The sequence below is a fragment of the Pezoporus occidentalis genome, unplaced genomic scaffold, assembly GCF_034315485.1.
Source record: "Pezoporus occidentalis ecotype Australia unplaced genomic scaffold, CSIRO_AGI_Poc_V1 ctg52, whole genome shotgun sequence".
Taxonomy (NCBI): domain Eukaryota; kingdom Metazoa; phylum Chordata; class Aves; order Psittaciformes; family Psittacidae; genus Pezoporus; species Pezoporus occidentalis.
This window is the reverse complement of record NW_026915858.1, coordinates 1,748,835-1,768,011: the sequence shown is the minus strand read 5'-3', so window position 1 is coordinate 1,768,011 and position 19,177 is coordinate 1,748,835. Positions and strand designations below refer to the sequence as shown.

Sequence of the window (19,177 nt, the reverse complement as noted above, 5' to 3'; positions counted from 1 at the left end):
GTTAATCTGCAAGTATTCTAGAAGAACTGTCACAGGCCATCACAAATATTTTAATATATTTTAAAGCTCTGGTGATAGCAAAGTTATAACATCTGCGTTAGAGAAAAAGTATTGTTGTTATTGCAAATGACTGAGGCAATTATCATCTTGATTTTGACTGCAACAACAAGCAAGGCTTTGGAATAAATCCTAAAGGAGGAAATTCTAAGATATAATTAGCTATTGGGTATATGATAAAAGGATGAAGAAAAATAGAACAAAATACAGCATGGTTTTAGCAAAAATCAATAAAACTACATTGATAACTTTTTATGTACAACTGCCTTCTAGACAATGCAAGAATGATAGGAAGGAATTCAGCTGGCTTTCCTTACAAAATGGAAATGCTGCAAATCGCTCAAAGAAAAAAATACTGGTGGTTTTGATAAGGGACTCTGTCATGTTACTTCACTGCCACCAGAGATGAACAGCTTCATTTTAGCCTACTTCTACTCCATCTGTTGTGATACATAGGCTCGTTCAAGCTGTGGAAATTCATTGCATAATTATTGCGAGAGTAGAGCTGAGCCTTAACCTTTGTCCTGATCATAGTGTTCGCAGGACAACATTTTCATTACCAAGTAAAATTTTTTGGTAAACTTTCATCTATCTGTATTACAACACAAATGTCAAAATTGGGAACTGGGCTGGCATTGGGAGTTCATTCATCAGGATGGAGGTCTGCATTGAATTTCAGCTTGGCTGCTTAGCTCTTTCCAACATGATTTGTGCAAATAAGGCATATGGTTAAGTAATCTTGTGACACAGCATTGGGTATATGCTGCAGTTGGTGATGCTGCCATGTCCCATAGCTAGCACAAGTGGAGCAAGCTGTTTTAAAACACATCCACTTGTTTTGATCAAGGGATACTATGGTTAAAGAGTGAGATGAGGTTTTTTGAAACCTCTCTGTAACATCCTTTTTGGAGTGGCTTTTTACTTCATTAAATCTGGGATCTTTTCTTGTCTTTTTTTTTTTTTTTTTGGAGAATCCCATTTTCAGGTTTTGCCAGATCTTCACTTTTTCCATGAGGGCATTCCTGGAAGAATTTCAGGAGTGTTTGTATGAGGTGCTACATTTGCCCTGAGTATATTGTGGTGGCCCTGGCAGCAATCAGCAGGGTTCTCTTGCCAGGGGCAGCTTGTACCCTTGCTTCCAAAAGGGAGCATATTAATGTGTGTTCCCTGGCTTTTCTGTGCTACTTAGGGCTGTTAGCATTATGTGATTCTCTTTCTTTAACTGTGTAATGGGTTGCTTGTTTAGCTGAGTAAGTCGAAATCTCAGTGATACAGTTATTCAAGCTTTCACAATCCAGAATCTGTTGAAATGATTAGTGATTATTGTGTGGCTAAAATGGATGGGGAGGGAAATAATTGAGTTACACAGGATCTGATATATTGTGGTTCTAACTTAGAGCTGGTCAAGAGATTTTGTGGAAATTTTTTAACAATCAAGAAGGGTACTAAGAGATGGGACAGCATGAAATTGAAGATTGAGATGCCAAGAGATCCAGACGGCTTGGCAAAAGTAACATGGTGTTTACTGTGATAATCAGCTACAGAAGTGATAGGTGTGAAATTAGTAACTGATAGTTTGATTCTATTTATTTGAAGAGTTTGTGAATGTAAGAAATCAATCAATACATTATCCACTGGAATTTGGTAAATATATATTTCTGACTTTGAAATTACAAGCATTACAAAAATTAACTGTGTGTAAGCAGGTGTAGAAAACTGAGGGACAGAGGGAGATAGTGTCAATATGTGTTTTTTTTAAAATTCTCTTGTTTAAATAGTCTTTCTGCTTTTGAATGAGATGGTACGTGGCTTCTGTTCCTACCATCCATGTGAACAGAGCCAGGAAATTTGAAGACAGAAAATCAGAGGACTCTGAGACACTTGCACATATCCCTAACTTCAGTAATGTTCTAAATACTAAAATATACAATATAAATATATATGAAGAATAAACTTATATATATATATAAATGCAATACAAATATGTGAAGAAATCAATATTTAATCTCTTGGGTTTTTTTTTCCTTAAAAAATATTTTTGTGTACAGGCAGTGAATGTAGATACTAGCTATTACGCTGATAGTAAGAACAAAAAGAAATATTTTTATGCCAGAATTATAGTAATTTGTACCATAACCCTAGACCTTGTCTAGTTTTATTATTTTTAAGGTTTATGTTGCCTGGAAATTAGACTTACAGAAACTAATTTGTGTTTATTTATAGTAGAAGGATTAGGTTATTTTCTTCTAGTTATGCAACCACATTGTGCGCACAGGCATGTTGCGTGGTCGGTTTTCCATGTTTTATGTAACCAAGCTGTGAGAAAGCTGTCAGGTGGTTTTATGAAAGTATCTGTCAATGAAAATTCAATCCCTTTAAAAAAAAACAAACCAAAATGCAAACAAAACAGCCAATGCAAGCTCACAATATGAGATATCTGGAAGAGTTTCCCAGTCTAAATCAGCAGAGTAGAAACTCTGCAGCAAAAAAAGAACCAGAAATGAATTTTCTAATCCTGGAATTTTGCTCATAATTTCCCAAGTTGTTCTTCAGGCAAGCAAGAGGCAAACTTGTTACTTTTTTAGTGCAAATTTATATTTAATATATCCAGGACTTGGGCTTGTCATTTGAAGAGATGACTAGAATACTGATTTCCAGTTCTGTTTCATTCCTGAAGTTCCATACACACCTTTAAAAAACACGTCTTTTTCAGCAGTCACGTGTTGCGCTTTATATCTAGGCAGACTGGTGTAGGTTAGCTGAAAAACTTGCGGTATGAAAAGTTTATGAAATTAAAGTAAAATATTAAAGAAATATAATACTTTTAATCCTTGAAATGTTAGTTTTATATGTGAAGTATTAGCTACTGAGTGCTTTGTATATTTGAGAACCAGGAAAGCACATTAAACTGCGGAAAGGTGAAAATGAAGTGTGATTGACTTGCCCCTAGGAAATGATTCAGCAAGCTTTTGCTGTATAGTTTGGGGAGATAAGATGAAAGACTAAAACTTGTGCTGCAAAGTATATAAGAAATTACATGTAGTTGCAATTACTAACTCATCTGTAAATACGGAAATCTTTACAGTATTTATGTGTCGCAGACATGTTTTCCCTCTTCTGGTATTTTGGGAAATGTTTGGTGCTGCGCAGTTCAGGTGCTTTGCCAGATTATTTAGGCTTCACTTAGCTGTGACCTTGATGGTGGTATATGTAGGAAAAAAAGGGAAAAATGGAAAGGAGGAATGATGTAGACATATATGGGGCAGCAAATATCTAAAGTACAGTGTTTCTTAACTTTTGAAAGCTGTAGAAATCAGATTTTCTTTTTCTCTACTTACTGTTCCTTTTGTTTTGTTCTGTTTTTTTTTTTTAAAGGATTATTTTAACAATTGTAATCCCTTCTAAATAAAAAAAAAAGACTATCTTTTCGTATTTTGTAAGACAAATAGAAAACATATTCTGAACAGAAATACACCATTTTGCCCATGTCTTCTTCCTTTTCCTTTTTTTCCTGCACTGCCTCCCAAAAATAAAGCAAGGCCTATGGTACTTATGGCTTCAAAGCTTATAAAATCTCTTTGCTGTGTGAGCATTTCTAATCTCACTAAACTGGAAAAAAAATAAGAGTAAAGTGGGGGGAAAAAAAAAGCAAGTCAATTTGAGCTTTTGAAGATGTAAGCAGTATGTGCATGAATCAAGTTACCCTTGATGTGACTCTGAATATGGTGTTCAGAGCTGGTGGTATACTGACTCTGTTCACTCTATATCAGGAAAAACTAAAATGGAAAGTCTGTCTCCAGTCTGTAAAGATGTGCTGATACAGCTGCTGTGCTAACGGTGAAAGTGTGGCATAGTGCTCTGGTTGTTAGAGGAGAGAATTGCAGGAGAAGAGCAGAAGGGAGAGCTTTCAGAGTATAACTCATTTTTATCATTAGTCTCAGCTTATGCTCACTGACAGCTGTGCTCCAGGCTTTTGCAAATGCAGTGTAAGGAGGATAGGAGACAGATTTTTAAAGATAAATGTGAGTTTATAACACCAGGATCCTTAGGGAAACATTATTGCAAGTTCTGCTGCAGTGCAGTGCCTCAGTGCATGTGTGTTTTTTTTTTAGTGTGACCGACTACTGTAGTTTTCTTCTGTTTCTCCTTTCTATTTGTACCTCTTTTTTTAATAATTAAGTAAATCCAAAGCCAGAAGCAACATGTTCATGATATTGCTAGTTCTTAAGGATTTTATTGCTTACCTCATAGCTTTTTGAAAGGTTGGTCTTCTAAGCAGATTGGACAGGAAAAGAGCTATAATGTGAATTCATTGAGTTGGGATTTGACTGTATTTCTCTGTGAAAAGTACTGTACATGCTTTCAACATTCAGTAATTCCATAGACAATAAAGTGTAAGGCAGACCTGCGTTTTGGAACAGTGTAAATGTTTATTTTTAGTGTCTGCTTGAGGAGAAAAAAGGTTGCCCTGGAATATGAGGTAATTGTAATAGACCAAATGTGCTTCCTGCTAAAATAGGCAACCTCTTCATCCAAAGTGACTCATAGTGCAGCTCATGACAGGCAAGTTGGTTCACATTACATTATCAGTATTGATAGCCAAGGTCTGTAGCAGTTGTTGCTGTATGTAAGGCAAGTTGGTTCACTTTATCTGTACTGATAGCCAAGGTCTGTAGCAGTTGTTGCTGTATGGAAAGAGGTGTAATACATACACACAGATACCTCTCCAGGCCAAGGCAGAACCTATGGCTGTGTCAGGGTGGTACCAAGTGGGATTCTTATATGAAATATGCATTTTATATAATAGTTGAGATTTTAAGTTTCATTATTTATTATATGAAATAATGTTTGTAAGAATGTCTTTTGGTAGGTTCTTTCTCCTTCCACCTTGCATTTGAGTAAATGCAGTTGCGGTAAATCTGAAGTTGAAAATGATCGGTCAAGAATACAATTATGTGTGTTTTTTTCAAAAAGTATGAATAGAAACCGTACTGGAACTTGTGAATTTTCATTCTGCAGTTAATAGCTTACATGTTCTACAGAGGAGGTTTGTATGAACAGTGTTACTGATAGGGATAGTATGAAGACCTGTAATGTCATACAGGAGAGAACAAGCTCAAAGTGCTTCATCTTCATAGGAATGGGAGGAAGTGACAATGACATGGAAGTGGAGAATATGGAATTTGGATGGTGAGCCAGGAGACCCAGACTGAGCCATGGCAACAAAAGTGTCACAGAATATCCACAGAAGGCCAGAGTACCCAAAATGTCCAAACTTATTTCATGTTTACGTTCTTTTAGTTTATTAATTGTATAATTCTTTGTAAGAAAAGAAAAATCTTTTTATCCCTCTCTGGGATTTAAGAAGTCATTCTAAGCTCCTAAAAAATAACTTAAGAGTTTATAGTCATAATTTACCAAGGGTTTTGTCAGGGTCTTCAGAATACTGATTTCATCTAAGGCTGAAATTTAGCTGCAGATGTTCTCTGATTCAGAACTTAATATGCCTCCTATCTGAAGCCAAACTAATACTTAGGAGGAAGGCAAGAATAGAGTTCAGGAGCTTCATGATCTGGGATTTCTAGGAAGAAGGGTTGTTTAAAATATAAAAAAGGGAAACTTAATCTGTTAGGGGAAAAAAATTGATCTGAGATATCTTTGTTCTTTACTATTTTTCGTAGCATGTAAAAGAAACCAAGAGAAATTGTTTTACCATTGCATTTAACCTGTAACAGAAATCAGCTTATTATTTGCTAATTCCGAAAACATTAATCATATAACTATCCTAGGTTATTTGCAGTCATCTTCCTATTGAAGGCGTTACCTCATGTAAGTTACAAACATGAGGTAATTAATGATGTCTGAGGAAAAAAAGCTGTTGTTGCTGCATTTTATTTATAAACCAAAGATGAAAAGGTCTAGCTCAGAATCTTGTGGTTGAAGTTGACAGGAATTTAACCTATGCATTACATACAGATATGGTTTTGGTTTTGCTGTTTAACAGATAGATGCAGGGGTTGACATTGTGCTGTCAATATATGATGCAGAATCATTTTAATTTGAATTAGTTCCAAGCATGTGTAGTGCAGACAGGATGCTGGAAAACTATTTCTGCTTCCAGGCAGAGGTAGTTACAAGCCTATGGAGTCCAGTGTTAAAGAGGTATTTCATTATACCAAAACAAAAATTTCACCTTTGTCTTGCCCTAAATCAAAAACATGATTTCTGCTGCTTCATGAAGATCGCTTTGACATCAAATGTAGTCAATAAGACGGGCTGATTCAGCTGCAGAGGACTTTGGAGCTGCAATGCTTCCACTGTAGTGACAACTGGCGTTTAGCTAAAAGTAGGTGGGGAAGAAAACATCAGATGCCCTTAACATGGGAGGAACTACTTCTTGGTAAGTGATGGCTTTCAAATGTTGTTTTCTCATGTAAAAAAGCTTCAGCCCTGTCTAGAACTGCAGTGCCATAATATTGGAAGGTTCATCATGGCTGGGTGTTATCTCAAGGAAATGAGTGATGTGTCTCAAGGAAATTAGACAGTACTGACACACTTTCTTTTGGTAGGGTTTACCTTCTCACTTCCCTTAAAGGAAAATATGTATTGTACCTTTCATAACTTTCATGGGAGATGGGTGGTTCTGACACTTGTAATAAACATTCAATTATATGATAAGCCCTAGCTGATTAGGTACAGAACTTCAGTGGCTTAACAGTCTGTTCTTAATATATTGCCCAGAAAGTGCTTTAAATATAATAACCCATTTACTATTGATACAGAGATATTTTTTTTTTCACAGCTGTTCCCTGTGAAGCTCTTTCTGTATACCTTGAAAATTAAATTTTTTTCCAGCTTGCGTTTGGTAAAATATGTTAACTGAACAGGCAAAATGTATTTCTGTAATTCAGATTTCTATGTCTGTCCTCATATCTCCATAGTAATTGGAAGGAACACACAAGCAGCTTTAGAACGCAGCTTTATCCGAACATGATTACCTTTGTGTGGAGAACCTTTATTTCTTTGACTCAACATATATTTGATGAAAAAGGACAGCTTACTGGTACTAAAGTTAGTCTGAATTAAACTGTTGATTCTTTCAAGTTAAAAGTACTAGCTAATATCGTTAAATAACTTTTACTACCCTATTTATTATAAGACTGCCAATACACTGGGGAGAATAATTCAGGTTTGATGGACAAAATGAAATGAGTAACACATGGTACAGTAAGAGAAATTAAGTTAATTTTTTTCATACATGTATACTTATATTATCTGAATGCTAAAGTGTGTTTAGACAATAGCTAATAATCACTAAGCAATGATAGTTAATAACAACTATACAAGTTAAATTGCAACTGAATAGCAACTAAGATTCTGATTCCATGTTCACCAAGACTGTTAAGAAGTGCTATGAAAATTAGCAAAAGAATGGGTGGATTAAGGGGGGGAAAAAAGGGGGAGGGGTGGTGTATTTCCTGTTTTGTCATTTATGGGTATTATTCCTGTTAATTAGGTTAAAGCAAAAGGAGGCAGGGGGAAGAGGGTGGGCTATTTTGCTTCTGTATGTGCAGAAGAGTCTAAGCATGACAGGATTATTTAAATGTTGAAATATACAGACAAAAAAAAAGATATTTCAAGTCTGACATTCAGAATTCATGGATAATATTTAAATTTTTAATGTAGCATAGAGAAAAGTGTAGTCCTGGTTTTGGTTTGTGTGTGAAGTGCTCTTTCTCTTGTGTATTTTTTCATTATTTTTTTCTTCTGTGCACTTCAGATAAGTGGGGAAGTCAATGCTTTAATGCTTATCCTCATCACTTGCAGTCTCTCATTTAACTAGACAACTTTCCATGTTGTTGAACTTAGTGAAGTAAGTTGGTATTATGGTAATACGGTGTTCTTTGCCCCAGAAGGGCTAGTGGAAGTGCCATCTATTGGTGCTCTAGTGTCAGTGTGATGCCAGTCTTATGTTCTTATTTTTCCTAAAATTTGCTTACATAGCTTAACCTCAATATTTATAGCTAGGAGTATCCATTTATTTCAGTAAGAGGGCAGTAGCTAGAGGTTTTTCAGTGTTCTTTTGCAACACTACTAAGCATTGGCAACTACAGCTCCAAAGAAACATTGCTGAAATCACAAAAATATCTGGTGGCAGATAGCTCCATATTTGTGCTTTATTTCCATGGTTTTGTACAGTTGCTTTTCTTCACGTAGGGAATTGCTGTACATTGCTGCAACTGTGGTATTTTGAATAAGCAGTTTTGTTAACGTCAACTCATATGTGGTGAAACGAAGCACCAGAGGCAAATTAATCAGCAAATGTAACAAAACCTGTATTTCTTACAAGTTTATTCCCTAGCTTATTCTCTTGAATGTACTGTATTGTGTCTAATAAAAAGCTAGGAAACTTGGACTAATAATTCAGGATTAGCAGATCTTTAGATGTGGAGAGGAAAATCTTAGAAATAACTTCTAACACTCTATAATGCATTGTTTATTTTAGGCTGTATTGCCACATGAAGTTAAAATAATACAGAAACTTTGAGCTAATGTCACAAGATCCTTTTTAAATTGGATCCAGATGTTTGAAAGAAAAATCTTTTTATGTTCAGAAAGCCTGGGAAGTTTTAGATTTTTAATAAAATCGACATTCAAACAGAAATCTTGCATTTTTATGTAAAATCCAGTAGTATTATTGTTACTGTTGTTATTACTACTTTAAATGACACTAAAATCCTTTTTAGTGTAGTACATTTTTTTGGAAAATACCTTTGGCTTCCAGTGAGTGGGTGGAAAAACAGGCTATAGAAACTGTTCTAGGTGAAAATTGTATTCACAGCTAGCCCACACTAAAACATGAAATTAACTTCATTACTCCATCTGCCTTTTCTCCTCCAGTAGATCTATTTCATATCTTTATCTATACTGATAAAAATCAGTAAATCTGAACTTTGACATATTAGAGCTTAATCAAGCAATTTAAAATTCTTGCAATGTAGATTTTACTGCAGCTTGTGTGTACAACTGATTTTTGTAGTCTCTTTCTGGCTAACTGCACACATCATAATGGTATTTCAAACCTCTGTCATTGTCTCCTGTAATATATTTTATAGCATAAGGCCTCCTTTCATGCTGAAGTGAGATAACAAAGAAAACACTTTGATCATGAAATCTGGCTCTATAATAGGAATAAGTCTCTTCTCACTCTTTAAGTTTTACTTCTCTGAATTGCTGCTTGTGGCACTGCGTTTTGGTTTGGATCACTCTGGTCCCCTAAAACTATATTAAATAAAGCTAATGCAGAATAGTTATCAGTGGCTTTTTGCTATTGTTCTTTTATTGAGGGTTTCCTCAAAGAAATTATGTCGTATTTTTACTTATACTAATTGAAATGCTTCATACACATTTGTAATGCCTAAATCTTTGTGTCCTGTAGATAGCTACAAATTCTTATTGATCTGTGCCATCACCTTGGCAGGGCGAACTCTGCTGGAAAAGCTCTTCAGCCAGCAGGAAAATGCACCACAAGAAGAAGCTGAAAAATTATGTTCTCGCATTATTGCAATGGGTCTTCTGCTTCCATTCACTGACTGCTTCAGAGAACCATGTAATCAGAGTGCCCAGCAAAGCACACCCACATTTGATGTAAGTACTGAAAATGTTATCTTTTGTCTCTTTTGCCAAGTAGGACATAATTTATCAATGGCTTATCATTCCTGAGAGAATTCTGTTAGTCCTTTTAATGAAAATTACCCTTATGAGAGTGGCCAACTATTTTTCTGAGCTCAGATGTGTACTTTAGATACTTTATTATCCTGGTAAGCATAAATTTCAAGATTCTCCCACAACCTGATTTCTTAACTTTTTAAATCATATCTTAGTCTGCTATACTATCCTTTATCTATTGTATCCATTATGTCTTTTTCTTTGAATCAAAGTACTCTATTTCAGTCCAACAGCTGCTTCACCAAAACGTAAGACTGCATGTCACAAAACTTTACAGAACTTAAAAAGGATGCCTATGATAGACAATTTTTCTCCTCTGAAAAGACTTTTGAAAAAATGCACAAATATTAACTAATCTACTTAATACCTTACTCATATAGTTAAGACCATCCTTATTCTACACATTAAGCTGAAGCTTGGTTAGAAATACTCAAAAAATGATTGGCATAGATATGAAAGAACATGAGTCTTTAACTCTTTGAATCTTTCTCATCTTTCCTGAAGAATAATTTAACACAACTGGGGAAGGAAAAATCAGTAGAATAAATTTATCCAATGAATTCTTAAAATAAACAACTTGCCTAGATAACTTAGCTTAGCTACAGAATGACTCCATAGTCCCTCTAAAAGTGTTCAATCTTTATGTTGTATTTTTGGGGTGGGGTTTTTTTGGTTTTGTTTTGTTTTTCAAGAAACAAATGTTTAAAACATTTTCAGACTCTTTTTGAAATTAATTGAAAAAATAGAGTGTGACTATAAAACAGGCTATTCAGTCAACCTAAATTCATACACTATGTGAAAGTTTTTATGGTTAAATCTAACCAAAGTGATTGGAAAATACATGTTTCTTGTTTTTCTGGCTGTTTAAAACAGTCTGTCAATGTTTTAAGTTCTCCTGGCTTTACCGTGTACTCAGCTAATCTCTTTAGAGTATTGAACACAATATTCTTTTTACAAATTTGATTCTCACTTATAAACAGATTTTACCAAAGTAACAGTTTGGAAAGAAGCAGAAGAGGCTCTTTTCCGAACTGGTATTCCATGCTTTGTCTGAATAAGAGAATTAATCTAGTTATCTTTCATTGACTATTTGACAGGATGGACTTCCTGAAAAGGAGCAGTAGCCTTGGGTAGTGTCATGTGAATGGTGTGTTAAAGGGAACAATATAAGATATTGCTGGTTTAGCAATAATCTTAATTTGGACTATCAATAAGAAACAAATGCTCTGTTACTCTTTTTATGTGTAAATCCCCTAAATAGATTATGCTCTGCAAAACAACGTCAGAAGTGGCGTATAGCCCTGTGCATGCAACTGGTAGCACATCTGCTTTAAAGGAGCATATATTGGTCTTAAACACTAAGATCTCAACAACTGAATTTTACATGTCACAAAGGCAAGAGCTGCTGCTATTGAGTTTGGGAATATGTTTCTGCTTCAGCCTTATTGACCACAGTAGAGGAACACCTACCTGTTTATTCATTACATGCCTTATGAGGGTGAAAACGTTTAGACCTCACAGTATAAACTCTAGTGGCTGAGAATTTCAAACTGGACTTCTCCTAGCTGATTTTGCTTCTTGGAGTAAATAAAATATCTTGCTGAATATAAATGGTAATGGTTAAGTAAAGAAATTAAACAATTAACAATTAGTATGGAAAAAACTTATGGTGATACTGTATATTACTTAGAACAGTACATTTAAGATCTGTGACTTGTCTCCCCTCGTGTCTCTCTTTGTCTCTGTGTTTTGCTTTTTTTCTTTAATTTTCTTTTTTTTTTATTGTTTACTTCATTTGAACAGAATTTTAATGTTGATCTGACCATTTATTTCAAAGACAGAGGACTCAGACTAGCCTTAAGTAATAGTTAGATTTCACCCATTTAGAATTAGGAGATTCATCATGTTTGACCTTACTCCAAAATTGGGAGCACAGCCAGTCCCATATTCTTCCTTCATCTCTGAGTTCATGAAATGTGCCTCTAGTTCATCCTGGATTGCCTCCAGTTTGGCTGCAGTCCTTTTACTCAGCTGAAACTGCGACCAACAAAGCTTCTGTAACCCCGTCCTTGTCCCAGGTTTGTCTGCCACCTTGCTGTCTGTCCTTTCTCCTACATCTTGTTCTGGTGCTTGCTTGTTCCTTAATGTTACTCATTTGGCTGTTTTGATTTTTATCTTAGTCTCTTAGATCACTCATGTAGTATGTTTTTTTTTTGCAGAATTGCCAACATTTTTTCCTTGAAATCCTTCCTTGAATCCCTTCTTTTCCCTTTTGTGACTGATCCCACGTATTTCTGAGCTTTAACTTACTTTTTTTTTTTTTTAATGTTGGATAAAATCCACAATTCCCCTTTTCCTTAACTGTGGTCCCACAGACTTTGTTTTTTTGAAGATGTTAAGTTACAGTTTATGAAAATAATTCAGTAAGCTTTGTTCACTCTATGATCTATTGCTCATGGCTTATGATGAATATAAACAGATTATTTAAAAGTCCTATTCCCTCACTCTGATCTCCTTTTCTGGATGTCCTCCAGTGAATTTAATTTAACATGGCTAATGCTGAACTCTGCTGTATTGAAATGTTTGCAGTTGCACACTGATTATATTCTTGTCATCTTTGTTACTCATGCCTGGTGGTAACCTTTAGTTCTCTCTGTCTTACATCTGTGTATCCAAATCTTTTGTCTGTTTTCTTCGTACCACAAGGGAGATCTGTTGTTTTTATATGTGTCCTGCAATGTTTCAGAATTCAGTGTGGGCTTGCACATCATGCCATTAAATAACTGTATACAGCCTCACTTTCTTTTCTCATTGGATCCTATTTCTTTCTCTTCCACGCTTTCTGACTGCAATTAGGCAATGCATTAAGAGTAAAGACAATTTTCACAGCTCTTAGTTTCTTGAGCTAGTATTATAGTGGCTCTTGGAAGAGAGTGTAAATTAAAATCTTAGACTTTTATTTCTGGTGTTTCACTTTGTGGATTGTGATGCTTACTTCTTTGTTAGTATATGATAAACATGAAGAAGCAACAAATACCCAATGAAAGCATAAATTTTCCAAGAACTATCAGCTGTCATCACATTTATGCTGAGGGTGGCATCTAGTTTTCAGAGGCTCATAACTTGGGTAGTTTTTTGATACATTTGATGATGATTGGAAATGGCATGTTCCTGAAGTATAGCAGAATTTTCTGTCAAATTTCAAGTCATAGCCCAAAGCACAGAAACTTCAAGGCTGTATTAAAAACTCATAAGAAAGCTTTTATCTTCTCCCTTGTCCTGTTTTATCAATTACTTCTTTCCAAACAGATTGTGGCAGATGACCAGAATAAAAGATTAGTCTGAAAAATGAAAGTTGACCAAAGATTTAGGAATAACAGAAGTAGACAGGGTTGTGATTTTTTTTTAAGGTATTTACTGTTAACAAAGCAGTAGAAGCTTTCATTATAGTTCTTCCTACCTATTCTTCTTAAAATGTAAAGAGTATCTTAAAGACTAAGTGAATGTAAATGGCAGATGCATTTTTTGGAAATATTAAGCCATTTTTACTAGTTTCTCATCTCCTGGAGAGACTGCTAGTTATTGCATCATGCATATCATGAGTTCTTACTTGTCAGGCTATCTTTACAGCCTTTCATTCTTCAGTTAGCATGTTATAAAAGAAAAAGAGGTTTAAAAAAGAATAAAATAATAAAAAAAGATGGCCAAGCAAGAAAATGGGCAACTTATTGAAGGATAGATTAGCAAAGGCCTGTTTAGAAAATGTTCTCTGAAAAATTACTTGCCTTTTGAATGACTATTGCCTGCTTGCCTTTTAAATGCTTCCATTTTTAATGGTTGTACATGCACAAGAGAACTTCTGTTTCCTATCAGTGCAAGGTAAATTCATTTAGTTATGTCATATTAAGAAATATTGACTGTACTTGGTGTTTGTATTTTATCCAGTAGTTGCACTTCCCATACACTGTGGATGTCCGGTCCCTAATTATGACTTCACATTCCAGATTTTCCAGTTTACACTCTGAAGTCTTGAGCTATGGGCATTTTTTTTTCTTTCTCGTAAGAGATTTCTGCTTTTTCTCTGACAAGCTTTCCAAGTAGTTTTGTGTGTTGTTTCTGAACATTAGATTTAAAACACTTAAATACTCTGTGAAAACTTCAATGATTTTGTGATAGTCTTTCTGTTGTGGTTTTGTAAGTTCTTTTGAGAGGAAAACTGAGCATACCTTTATATCCATATTACACTATTTTTCTGGGGGAACTTTATCCCTAATGTCTGCTGAAAGGTCCAACAACTATTTTTTTCATCTGGAACTAACAGTCAATATCCTCTTCCATGTGTCTCAAATGTATACTGAGCTTTCATCTTTTTTTATTTGTGGTGTCATTTGATTGGGCTAGCTCTCTTGGGATCTTTTTCAGTGCTTTTATTGAATGATGTTAATGTGTTGACTTAATGTTTTCTTGATTTATAAATTATTTCAGCACATTCTATAATGTAAGAGCTAAACTGCAGCATGTCTATCTTTACTGTGTTATGAAGTGATTTTATACATAAGCTTGTTTGACAGGTTGTGATAGGGACTGTCCCTTGTGCAGTTTGTAGCTACGATGACTGACTAGGTTATCATCATTTTCTGAAATAAAGCTCCCTCAAGAAAGCAGAGAGACAGCAAAAATGGGAAATGGTATAAAAATGGTTGTTTTTCTAATATCTCCTGGCCACCTGTGGTGATGCAAATGCTTTTTAAAAAAATGAAGATGCTCCCTTCTGTCTGCTGAGTGGTAGCAGATGGTGGGACTTTGCAGGTCAGATGGCAGATGAGTTAGTAACATGAAAACTTTACTTAAAGTTACCGTATTTGCACCATTTACACCAGTCTGAAAATTAGTAGTTAAACAGATTGCAGACTGACTCCTTTTTCAATTCAGAGAGCCAAATATCTGTTTGTAAAGAGCAACTTTCCCAAGACTTGACTTCAGCTAGAAGAACTTCTCTTCCAAACTGCAACACAAACCTGACAACAGCACAGAATTTTTTCAGGCGTTCTTGCAATGCTCTTGAGTAAAATGTGGAAGACTGAATGTAGTCCGTCTTATGAAATCTGTGAGGGCAGTATACTGGGGGTCAGTAGCTAGTAAAACTTTAAAAGTTAACAAGTGAAGATTGTGGAATACTGCAGAGAAAAGATTGTTAGTCAGCTCTCTTAATCTTTGTTTGTCATGTAATTTGCCATGGCAGTTGAGCTTGGCTCAAAACCCCCGTGTCTCCTCTTCCTTTTCCATTGCCCAATCACACTTGTAGCACTTTCTCTTTTGTGGTGAGCAACTCTGGATATTCCTGAGAGTAGTAAAATGGAAACAGATTATCACTGAGCTGAAGGATTCCTGTTACACTGTTTCCCCACTTCCTTTCTAAAAATTTTAATTGCATATTCATTTCATAGTTATTACATCTGGTCCTGTGGTTCCCTAGCTGTGTATTTTTCTCTTTTCTTGTTTCTGCTTACTTGTTGTAATGCTACTGTATACACTTTTGACTGCAGGATGTTGCTAAGTTTTTATGTTTCTTATTGCAAAGAACATTGCTTACGTGCTTGTTATTCCAAAGAACTGCTTCAAGAGGCACGTACTGATTAAGTTTACACCACCTGTTTGAAATGTTCACAATCATTGTGCCTAGGGTGAAGGTGGTGGTCGCCCTGCCACCTCAAGAGATCTTTATTTTATGGCTTCCTGTACGTTAGTTCTGTCGTGGTTTGAGCTCAGTCAGCCACGCAGCTGCTCGCTCACTCCCCCCCTCTTTCCTCCCCCTAGCTCCCGGAGGGATAGGGTGAAGAGTCAAAAGAATGTAACTCCCACAGGCTGAGATAAGAGCAGTCCAGTAACTAAGGTATAACACAAACCACTACTGCTACCACCAAGAATCATAATGGTAAGGGAAGAGAATACAACTGCTCACCACCTGCCGACCAATATCCAGCCCGACTGAGCAGTGATCTCACCCTTCTGGGTAACTGCCCTCAGTTTATATAGTGGGCATGATGTGCTGTGGTATGGAATACCTCCCTGGCCAGTTCGGGTCATGTGTCCTGTCTCTGCTTCCTCCCAGCTTCCCCTCCTCCCTGGCAGAGTATGAGACTTAGGAAGTCCTTGGTCAGAGTAAACATTACTGAGCAGCAACTAAAAACATGGGTGTTATCAGGCACTGTTCCCAGGCTGAAAGTCAAAACCACAGCACTGCACCAGCTACTAAAAAGGAGAAAAATGACTGCTACTGCTGAACCCAGAACAGTTCATGTAAGAATGACAGGTATATTACAATGCCTTTTTTTCTACCTAGGAATTGAAAATACAGTGACAGTTGAATTTGTGTATATTGCATGTCTCTTCAAGTGGAAGTTTTTACAGCAGTGATAATTACCTTTTCAAATGGAATAGAGGTGAAAGGAATGTTCTAATGAAACAGATTTCTTCAGAAAATTCTAATTTATCAGAATCCAAACTCATTGCGTAAGTGTGTCTGTACATAAAAACTCCTGCTGGAGAAGCTTCTTGCCTCAGCTTAGAATTTATGGAAAGGTTAATGCTAAAGGACACACCGTCAGGTGGTCTAAGTAGAAGCTGATAACCTAGAGGTCTTGGGATGTGGTCTTTCTAGAGGGAGTTCAAGTTGGATGTGTAAAGAGGCTAGATCTAGAGGTTCTTGCGTTTTATAGAAGGCTAGCCACCATTCCCTCTTCTAAGGACTGTTTGTTGTTAGCTCACCAGTTCAACCTGTTCAGCTATATTAAATGTAGAAGCTCTCAGAGAATAAAAAGACACAGAAAATAACTCTGGAACAGAATGAGAATAGATGTGGAAATCTGAAGTATAGTTTTCTGATTTCCTTTCCCCATGAGGGACCTAACTACAGAGCTATTGGCCTCTCATAACCCCCAGATATGATGTTGAATCCTAAGCAAAGTTTGATGGGATTAACCAAGAATGCTCTCTTTTGTTGAGAAGGTTTAAGTCATTTCATGGGAAAGAAAAGTTTCATGGTTTTTGATACTTGAAGTATTTTTAAATTAATGTTGAGACATATCAGTACTCTTAAAAAAAAAAACCACTGAAGTAAAATGCTGATGCATCAAATTTTGTTAATGAGGGTAAAGTGCTACTTCAGCCATATATTACAATATTATGACACATTAGCTGTGAGCACAGATGCCTTCCAAGGCTGAAAAAAGGCAAAAGGTAGTGCAAGCTGAGAGCCATGATCTGTCAGTGGTCTGTTACTGAAACTCTGTTCAAAAAGTAAATCGCTTTCCCCACTCTTGATAGTATTGATTTCTTTATTTTAAAAGCTGCTTAAAATAAAGCAGGCTCCTGCTGATACGAGCATTTTGAGGTAGTCTGGCTCTAATTTCTTGAACTAAAACCTTGCTTGTCCAATTAACTATTTATATACACTGGGAACATGAAATTGGCTTTCTTTCATTTTAGAGGTTGCATGCTAAGTATATTAGAATGATTAATCTTCCTGAATCAAAAAAACCCCACCACCAACCAATTAATTCCTCTGTGAGTTTACCTGGTTCCACCTTAAATGCAGTTATACTTTTTGCTCTCCCTCCTCCTCCAGCTCTTCCCATTGGAAGACTGTCCACATCCAGACTGATTTAATGAGTAGGCGCATTTATACCTGTCTGTGGATATGCCAATCCTTCTGTTGTCGCCTCCTCTTGATACCTTTGAACGTTTGGGATGCTAATGAAAAATTCTCCAAGTTTACTATTTGAAAATAAATGCTCTGCAAGAGAGGGAATTTAATACCAATTTATTCTAGTGTGAGGAAGTTTAAAGGTACTGCTAATGTGCTTCCCCCCTCTACTGCTGTTCTGAGCTGAAGAGGTTAATTGTGATAGCAGCATGCTTCTGTACTGCCCCACTTTTCCCATCCCACCACATGATCTGACTGTGATTTTTCTTTTTTTTTTTTTTTTATTTCTTTCTTAAGATTTCTTGACTTCTGGTCAGATTTTTATTTTCACCTTGCTAATTCATGCTTTTACAACTGGTTTGGGCTGATGTGTACATATTTATTGCTATTTCAATTCTGCCTCTTGTAACTCTTTTAAACGTTTCTCACAATGGCTCTCTTTGTCCTTTGAACTGGAAGCAGATGAACAGTTGATTAAAAACTGAAATGGTGTTGAACTGAATGTCATATTACCTGCATGTCTCCAGGAGTAATACAGCTGCCAAAGTATAGGTTTAAGGTTTACGTTATATTCCTGCAGTAGAATATACTAATCTCTGATTTTTGTCTGTGGTGCAGGGAACAAACCTGGTCTCTCTGTGTGAAAAATGTGTGACCCATTTTCTGAAAGCTCGAGCTCCACCAGTATGCCTTCTGATGATTGCTGCTGATCTAGCTCATGTCCCTAGTTCTGAGTCCACCAGCCTCTTTCTACATATCATTTGCTGTAGGCCCTTACTTTGAGTATCTTACAGTATTGCCTTCCATCTTAAAGATTAGCAAGCATGTCATTAGCTCAAGCAGTGAAGGAATATAATTAATATTTAATCTATTATGTACCTGAATTGTAACACTGTGGTACCCAAGAATGAAAATTTGTTACAAAAAGCCTTTCTTAGTGCCTACTGAAAGCTGGCTGGGAAGAGAGTGAGTTAAAATACAGACAGACCTGACTGTGACTCAGTTTTACATGCTAACATCTATAAGTGGTAAAATGTCTATTGATTAGGTACCATCAGATCCTGCAGGCACTTTGCCTCGCCCATGTTCAAGTGCACTGCAGTTTTAAGAGCCAGTGGAAAGTGCTGTGTAAGGATGTGTGGAAACAAGAATTCTTCTTGATATCATATTTAGTGCACTGGACTCAGACAGCTTTAAGCTTTCAATGTCCACTCAGAAATGAGTCCGAATACGTAAGACTGGGATCATTCATTGCAGGAAGATTATTTTTTTTTTTTCCCTCAAAAGAAGTGCTTAGTGGAGTCTAAGCAAGATGAAGTGGAAATTACAGATGTATTCAAAGCTTGATCACGGTAAGAGAATTAACTGACTGTACTTAAAACTATATCTAGTAAAAATTTCCTCTGGAAAGAGTAAAGGAGAAAAAGTTGGATGTGGAAATCCAGATTTGTGGAGGCCTGTATTGTAATTATTAATAATAAAAGAATCTATATTTTATTTGGATTATTCTGTTTCTTTTCTTGAATAATACTTTGACATCATAAAATTGCCTGCATATATCTTTTTTTCAAAATAGTCTAATAACCATGCACATTTATGGCATTACCAGATTTGTAAAAGGAGAAATGAGATGGGTTAGTATGTTAACTGACAAAGAGCTAAAGACAAAAGGTAAAGAGGTTTAGA

General features: G+C 35.9%; 1 protein-coding gene across 2 annotated transcripts in view; it reads left to right on the top strand.

Annotated features, from left to right (window-relative positions):
- FMN2 (formin 2) overlaps window positions 1-19,177 on the top strand; it is a 161,181-nt gene that overhangs the window by 12,580 nt on the left and 129,424 nt on the right. For both annotated transcript variants that reach the window (XM_062637367.1, XM_062637366.1), the window contains exon 3: window positions 9,539-9,705. In XM_062637367.1, the coding sequence (XP_062493351.1) occupies window positions 9,539-9,705 (167 nt within the window). The remainder of the gene's footprint in view (window positions 1-9,538; window positions 9,706-19,177) is intronic.